At 45.6% G+C, this 8,673-nt stretch overlaps 1 protein-coding gene across 1 annotated transcript; it reads right to left on the bottom strand.

Annotated features, from left to right (window-relative positions):
* Positions 1-641: 641 nt before the first annotated feature.
* LOC137190011 (uncharacterized) lies at positions 642-6,978 on the bottom strand. The gene is given in 3 exon segments (XM_067600063.1): positions 642-2,013; positions 2,015-2,138; positions 2,141-6,978. Coding segments are annotated over 3 exon segments (4,821 nt in total). The 5' UTR covers positions 6,288-6,978; the 3' UTR covers positions 642-1,463.
* Between the last annotated feature and the right edge of the window lie 1,695 nt (positions 6,979-8,673).

The raw sequence follows: 8,673 nt of genomic DNA, 5'->3' as shown, positions 1-8,673 counted from the left end.
CCATCAGCAGCATCCATTTGATCGTACGCAGGATCTCAGGTTCAGGTTCTCCTGATGAGTAATAATCAAACACTGAACTGACAACAACTCTATCACTGCAAAGTACTGTTTTCTCTGTGAGAACTAAGAAACTTACACAACAGAGTCAACATTGTTTGTGTGAGTTAGTACATGGGAACAGATCTAAGGAGATGACTGCTGAGTTGTTTGTGTTTAAGCTAAAATAAATGTAAAATATCTAAAAACAGGCACATAGTATAACAAGCACAACTACCACAAGAACTGAATAACTTGGCTTTGTCTGTGGATTTTAAATCTTACCTTGCACAGTAAGACCTGGATGATGGGAGAGACTGGACTCAAAAGCAGGAGTGATCATCACCTGTGAGGTGTAGAAATAAGATGAAGAAAGGCATCAGGATTAAGAGCTGCACACGACTTTGGAAAACATTTTTACTGAGACTGATTACTTATTAATTAAAGCTGCAAGCAGCATTGAACGGGCCCTCGCGCCTTTGCGCACGTCAGGCTGTGGTGCAGTCGAAGGGCTTCTGTCACGGGCATGTAGATTGTTGAGGAAGCCTTTCAGGCAACCTCCCCGAGTTGGTTGATGCGAGAAGAACGAAACCACAGTCGAGTAATGTCTTTGTAGCAGCAGAATTTATTTATCGAAGATCTTCGGAGAACACTTTACAGAAAAACCTGCATTTGGCAAAGCGCCCTGTGTTCTGAGCTTTTGTCTACATGCCAGAGCATTTTATACCTTGTTTTCATCCCCTTTTTGGGTGTATCTATTGTTTGGGCCCCAATTGGCTCTTTGTCTATCATTTCTTAGAAAAGGAGCTGTCTTCCTCCATTTTTTTTACCCCAATTCACCACCCACGCTTAAGGTTATTTCTGTCTCCCTCAGTCTGGTTTGATCTAGTTCTCGATATGCTCTTAATCCACATATCTAACCACATACTTCTACTTTCTTGCTTATGCGTCTGCAGACACAATACTCAGAAAACAGTGAACTTTTAACTTCCACTTATTGTTGCATAACTCATCCTGTTGACAGCAACCGTGGCAAGCAAAGGACATGACCTTTCGATATCACTTCTCAATTGAACAAGGCATATAAAACATACTTGGTTAACATAAGTTTAAATCAGCATTGGGATTAATATGACAATGTGTGTTTCCCATTACCTCTCACAATTCCCCCTTTTGATCTCTACTAAAGAGATCACTCATCTGCCCCATATGGACCTTCCAAATCTTTCAGCCCCAAGGGACTCCCTTCAAGGAGCCCTTTTAAACTCTGCCTGATAGTTCGTTAGGGTTAGGGCTCTTTCTCTCACTCGTCTTGGTACGGGCTGCATATAGTTCTTCTTCCTGTTGTTGGTTGGAGGGTGCGTGATCTCTCCTCTTCGGGACCTAGGGGTAGACTGCCCTACGTCCCCAATGAGCTTTCCAGGGGATTATTCTGCCCCTTTCTTGGAAAGCTCGGTCTCAGGACCAGCCGGTCCTGAGCTCTGGTTCAACAGGTCCCCCTGGACCTGTCTCTGCAACCTCCTAGGCTCCTCTGCTGCTGTGCACTGGCTCCAATGGAACCAGGTGTCCCCTTTACCTTGCAAGCGGACCGCGTGGGATGTTCTCTCTGTGACTCGATATGGGCCAGTCCACCTTGGCTCTGACCACTTCCGCTTGATGACTCTCAAACGAACCCAGTCGGCTGTGGGCACCACCTCTGCTCTCTCTTGGCCCTGATCCTTCTGGAGGGCCTGGGTGGAGTATTCTGAAAGCAAAGCTTGGAGATCATTAAAGTAGGTCCTGGCGGGTATTATGTTCTCAGTTTCTGCTACTCCTATCATTCTTTCCCCAGGACCTGGAAACATCCTACCGGTCTGTAGCTCAAATGGTGTGTGTCCCGTACCCTGGTTAACTGATGCTCTGATGGACATTAAGGCTAGTGGCAGGGCATCAACCCAGTTGAGTTTTGTCTGTTCACATATTTTGGCCAACCGTGTTTCGCTCTACCTTTCCCTGAGACTGGGGGTGGTAGACCGTACCGAAAGCGTGTTTTAGGCCCAGCAGTCTTTCTACCTTTTGTAGGTCTTGGTTTTTGAAGTGGGTCCCATTATCGGATCTTATCTTTTCGGATTTTATCTTTTTGTGGGAATTGCCTCTGGCCAACCTGTATAAGCGTCCACACACATGAGTACATATTGATAGCCTTTGTGCGCTTCAATCATGTCTGTATAGTCGATAACGATCTCTTTACCTGCCTGAGTAATCAGAGGGTACCTTCCTGCTTCTGGTTTAATGGTGGTTCTGGGGTTGTGTCTGCTACACACTTCGCATGTCTGTATCATTTCTTTTGCCATTTCCTTCATGAATGGGTGCCACCAATGTTTCAGATTTCTCATCATCTGAGCTACTCCTACATGACCTACCCCATGGGCTTCCTCTAGAGCGGTGCTCCTCATACCGGGGGGCAGAATTAACCTTCCGTCAGTGCTTCTCCATACCCCGTCTTTCTCTACCGCCCCCCTCGCTTCCCACATAATTTTCTCTTGTGGCGAGGCTTGTCTCTGCATCTTGGAGACATTTTCTAGGCTCATGTCTAACCTTTCCTCATCTTCTGTTCTTACTAACATTGCCCTGTCAGTATATCCCGCGGCCTCCTTTGCAGCCCTGTCTGCTGCTGCATTTCCTCGTGCTACCTGGCTTCTACTGGTGTCATGGCCTTTGCACTTGATCACCGCCACCTGAGATGGTAACATTAAGGCTTCCGCTAATTCTTTCATCTCCTCTTCATGCTTTATTGGTTTGTTAGTGGCTGTCAGGAACCCTGCTCTCAGCCACTGTCCTAGTTCTACATGCACGGCTCCTGTTGCATATGCTGAATCTGTATAAATATTTACAATGTCTCCCTCCCCTGCTTTCAGAGCTTCGATCAGCGCCCTAATTTCTGCTCTTTGTGCTGACTGTTGTCCTTGCAGCCTCCCTGCTACTCTCACCTGAAACCCTCCTTCCTGCTCCTCCACTACCGCGTACACTGCTTTGAGTCCCTCTTTTTCATCTCTATAACAACACCCGTCTGTGTAGTAGTTCCTTCCCCCTTCTATGGCTTCCGCCTGCAGGTCTGTTCTAGGTTTAAGCTCTACCCAGACCCTCTCTGTACACCTCTGTGGTTCTCCAGTCCCTATTCTGTCTGCCATATTGATGCCTTCATGAGTGTACGTGATGTTTGGGGCGTCGAGTATTCTGCTTAGTTTTTGCTGGCGCAGCGATGTGAGGGTGAATGCTTGTGAATTGACGTATGCTACTACGCCATGTGTTTTCAGTACTTGTAGACCATGTCCCATCACTATGTGAGCTATCTTTTGAATCAGTTTTGCCAATCCGGCCGCGTATTGTGTGCATGTGGGATGTCTTTGTTCCATGTTGTCTAGCATGACACTGGCGTACATTAATACCTGTCTACCTCCCCCTTTTTTCTGGAACAGGACGCCATTTACAACTTTCCCTGTTCCAGAAACATCCAAATGGAATGGTGCAGTGTAATCTGGTGTCGCCAAATCTGCTGCAGCTGCTAGAGACTGTTTGAGGTTGATGAATGCTTCTTCGGCTTCCAATGTCCAATTTATGTGAGCTGAGAGGTTACGCATCCCAGCCTCTTTTATAGTGTTTCGCAAGGGCTGCGTAAGCCCTGTGTAATTTGGGATGTAATTTCTGCTGTATCCAGTCAGACCAAGGAACGACAGCATGTCTTTGACTGTGCAAGGCTGTGGGTGGTGAAGTATGTTGGCACGATGCGAGGGTGACAGGTCTGCACGCTGTTGTGAAATAACTCGGCCTAAGAAAGAGACCTGTTTCCTGACTGCCTGTAATTTAGTTCTACTGACTTTGAACCCATGCTGTGCCAAATGAAGAAGCAATACACACGTGGCCTCCAAACAAGAGAGGGCGGTTGGTGCGGCTAACAGGAGGTCGTCAACGTATTGCACGAGTGTTACACTTTCCGGCAGTGGACAGGTGAGTAATGCGTCTTTGAGCACCTGATTAAACAAACCAGGCGAGAGAGCGAATCCCTGTGGTAATCTGGTGTACCTGAGCCATTGTCCTTTGTACGTGAACGAGAAAATGTCTCCGCATTCCTCAGCTAGGGGAAGACAAAAGAACGCATCAGCTAAGTCGATGCAGGTGAACCAGGAGTGTTCGGGAGACAGGTTCGTTAAAGCGACATAAGGGTTAGGTACAGGGACGGTGGGCGTCAACAGGATGTTATTGATTGCTCTGAGGTCATGCGCCATACGGTATTTACCTGTCCCTTTCTTTTCAACTGGCAGAATTGGAGTGTTCCACTCTGAGGAGGAGAGCTCTAACACTCCCTGGGACCATAGTCCTTCTATGGTATCAGCAATGCCTTCCTCAGCTTGTGGTTTATGGGGGTATTGGTTGATCCAGATAGGTTCGAGTGTTTTAACAGAGAATGTGATAGGCTGACAACTCACAAACCCAACATCCGTTGGCCCCTGAGCCCACAAGTGTGATGGCATGGCTTCAATTACACCTGCCGCATCCGGATGGTCTTTTCTTTCCCTGCCATGATGTCTAGAGATTTGCGTTGCCTCTAACAGACAATGATCGACAGCGGTGACTTTTATCCTGTATGTGTTGCTAGATTGTGAAAAACTAACCGAGGGTATTTGGGTGTTCTGCCAATCTGTAGACTGCACAGCTCTTTTGACCATGCCCCCCAGCTCCCTAGCCTCATGTTCAGGGTGAAGCGCCAGAGAGACGTGTGGAACGGCTTCATCATTCATCCTGTACCATGGCTTCTGCTCTGTGTTGAGGTGCACTGCTGCAGCTACACCCTCTGGCGCTATATACAAATCACAAGTGTCTGTTTGCCATTCCTGTCCTGCTAACTGCTCCTGAAATTGTTCTTGGTACCATTCTGTCTGGTTTCTGTCATAGAACAGGGTGACATGTGGGGGGTCGAGGGGAGGCACGTAAGGCTCAAGAGAAGCGATCCAGGGCTTCCACGCCATGAAGGCAGAGAGGATGCCTTTGTGTTCAGGTGTGTCGGGGAGTAGCCGTCCCCAATAAATCTCGGCTTGTTGCTCCTCTATGGGGCTTATGAGATATTGCCCCTGTCCTGTTCCTGCGTTGCAATGCAGGAAGAGATCAGGTGTGTCTGACGTGGCCGCTGCCACCATAACCGTGTTATTTTTCACATCTTTCTTTTTTGCCTCGTTAACTTTCTGTCTGGCCTCCCCTAGCTGAAGCTTAAGGAGCTGGGACTGCAGATCTTTAATGGTGGCCTTCTCTTCCTGAACTTTGTCTAGCGCTCTGGTCAAATGATGTATGAGATGTTTCTCCCAGGTGTGGGAGTCGCACCCCGCCATGTCAGGGTTATCTTTCATGGCGTTTTTTACTGTCTCAGGAATTCCTTCTAATATCGCCTGTCGATACCACTCCTGCTGAACTCCTGGTTTACCTGGGTGACATCCTGTCTGTTGGGTCCACATATCTTTACATTTATCCAAATACTCTCTGGGGTTTTGTTCACCATCCCACTTCATTTTCGGAACTGCAGCAGTGTTTGGCAGGGGGTATTTGTTCCTCAATGCTTGTCCTAGGTCGTCGACTACGTGTAGTAATGGAGTATTGTCGTCCAAACGGTGCGTTTTAGCTTCCTGTTCTATCTCTTTTTCTTCTGCACTACTCATGCATCTGCAGGCAACCGCTCGGAAATCCCCTAGCGCCATCGTCTGTCCTGCGGTCAAGCTATCCAATTTCCCTAACCATCTGCCTCCTCCCTCTGAGATGGGTGGCATCTTATCCACAATAGCCTGCACGTCCCCTAATCCAAATGGTCTGTACTTCTGCCCTCCGTTCCCTGCTGTAATCAAAGGCATCGCAAAATGTTGGGTTTGTTTGGGGTGCGGCCTAAGCGATGTTTTGCGGCTGTGTACCTCAATCTGTTCCCTTGTCTTCTGTATTATGCTTGCCTTCTCTTCTTCCTCCTCCGCCTGTTTTATTTCTGCCCCATACTCCTTCTCTTTTTCCCACATTAACTTCCCCAATGGCTCCTTTTCTGTTCCGTCTTTACCTTTATTTTTTAAAAACCCTTTTAGTTCTTCCCAGGTTTCTCTTTTCTTTTTCTCTTTCTCTTTTGGAGAGTGTAGTCCTTCCTTGGTTTCTACCACTCTTTGAACCTGTACTAACAATGGTTTCCAATTTGGTGTACCCCACCCATCATCACCTACTTCTCTGTCAAATTCTCCGTCCATTGTTCCTAATTGTTTCAGCCAGTCAGTTTGTATGACACATTCGTTCCGAGCAACTGACCCTTGTGACGAAAACCGGCCACTTTCGTTGTCACCGTTAGGTTTCCGTGACTCAGTTTTCCTGTTTCTTGTCACTTTGTTATCACCATTAGGTTTCCGTGACTCAACAGTTTCTGTTTTATACAGTTTTCGTCAGGACACTGAAACAATTCCCACCCTCTAAGTTTGTGTTAGTGTTTGATACTTTACCTCCCGGGAGTTGTTTTCCTTACTCTTTTTCTTCTTCCACTTCTTCTTTGTTTCCAGTAACACCGATCTATAAGACTTCAAACAAAGTGATTATTTTATGGTACCAAACTTGTTTTTCGTTTTAAATGCTCAATAGATAGATTTAGGGGGCGCCACTTCCCTGGGACACTATCACACCCAGCGTCGGTCCTTTTCCATGGATCCGACACTATAACCTCGTCAGATTATAGCAGGATTCGCCACTATCATGCGTTGGACTTCATACGAATTTCACATATGTGTGCCAAAACACCCTTACTCCGAATTCAAGTTTGGTGGGTTCTAGTACTTGACTGTTGCTTTCGACCACTCGCGACTTTAAACGCATACGAACCCTCTTTCCCTTTTCCCTTATGTTGCTTTTATACGCTTGTTACGTAAGCGACTTTAAACGCATTACTCCTAATTATTTAGCTCAGAATATATTCTGTTCAGACAAAGTAATTTGGTTTTAATCCAATTTACAGAATTTGTTTATAAACAGGTTTCTGTTTACCTTTTCTTGTGAGGTCGACCTCTGTCCTTGCAGATAAATTCTTGAGATCAATTTGTCCAAATCAAAACGTTTTCTCACATCCCGGACGAGCCCCCAAATTGTTGAGGAAGCCTTTCAGGCAACCTCCCCGAGTTGGTTGATGCGAGAAGAACGAAACCACAGTCGAGTAATGTCTTTGTAGCAGCAGAATTTATTTATCGAAGATCTTCGGAGAACACTTTACAGAAAAACCTGCATTTGGCAAAGCGCCCTGTGTTCTGAGCTTTTGTCTACATGCCAGAGCATTTTATACCTTGTTTTCACCCCCTTTTTGGGTGTATCTATTGTTTGGACCCCAATTGGCTCTTTGTCTATCATTTCTTAGAAAAGGAGCTGTCTTCCTCCTTCATTTTTTTTTACCCCAATTCACCACCCACGCTTAAGGTTATTTCTGTCTCCCTCAGTCTGGTTCGATCTAGTTCTCTATATGCTCTTAATCCACATATCTAACCACATACTTCTACTTTCTTGCTTATGCGTCTGCAGACACAATACTCAGAAAACAGTGAACTTTTAACTTCCACTTATTGTTGCATAACTCATCCTGTTGACAGCGACAGTGGCAAGCAAAGGACATGACCTTTCGATACCACTTCTCAAGTGAACAAGGCATATTAAACATACTTGGTTAACATAAGTTTAAATCAGCACTGGGATTAATATGACAATGTGTGTTTCCCATTACCTCTCACAAGATGTCTTCAGACCTGGGCTGTTTTCAGGCAGTGCAAGAAGGAGATAAACATCACTTCCTTTGTCCACTATTTTGCCCGCTGCTGGGGCTGCTTTGCTGCAATTTTGTAGGGGGCGCTATTCAGCCAGTTTGCATCACTGACTGAATATTGTCATGAGGACGTGTTCAGGCCAGGACTCTTATCAAACATGCAAAGTTTGGTGCAGACTGGAGCATTTGCACTAAAGTTATAGCAATTTCCTCTGTCATAGTGAAACATCAAAACTCAACGCCACGCCATGGCCACACGCTTCAACGATAGCTCAACTATACCATATTAGGCACATTACCGCCACCCTCCACTTCAGACTGTAGACCAAATATTAAATCCTACACATCAATCCTGTCTGTCTAATAAACTAAAAAAAAAAAAAAAAAACTGCAACTCCACCCACTTGGCAGGTGCATTAAAGTTTTGATGCTGAGCTCCGGAACTCTTCCTGAGTTCTTCCCTCATATATTTTCTTTTTTTTTAGTGGTGATGACCTATGAGGGGAAGGGAAAAAATGGAGTGAGAGTGACAGTTTAGTGATAAAGTGCTGCAGAAAAATAAAATCAAAACTAAAATTTGTAGCTCTGTACTGCAGTTTTTCCAAGCACCTAGCAGTTCGCTCACACTCTCCATTCAAATATATGAGTATTTTTCTGTGTCCAGCTGCAGTTACTTATTGTCTCTACACATCTGACAACAGTGTTCAGTGCTTACTTTTTTGTCAAGGAGTATATGTGTTCCTAAATGAAAAAAATTAGGAGCACACATAGAAATTTGTCACATCTTGCCTGGACTTTGGGTGTTTTTTGGTCTTTTTATGTTCTTGTGTTCTTTGGGGTCT

The sequence above is a fragment of the Thunnus thynnus genome, chromosome 2 (assembly GCF_963924715.1).
Source record: "Thunnus thynnus chromosome 2, fThuThy2.1, whole genome shotgun sequence".
NCBI lineage: Eukaryota > Metazoa > Chordata > Actinopteri > Scombriformes > Scombridae > Thunnus > Thunnus thynnus.
This window is presented reverse-complemented; position numbering and strand designations above follow the sequence as displayed.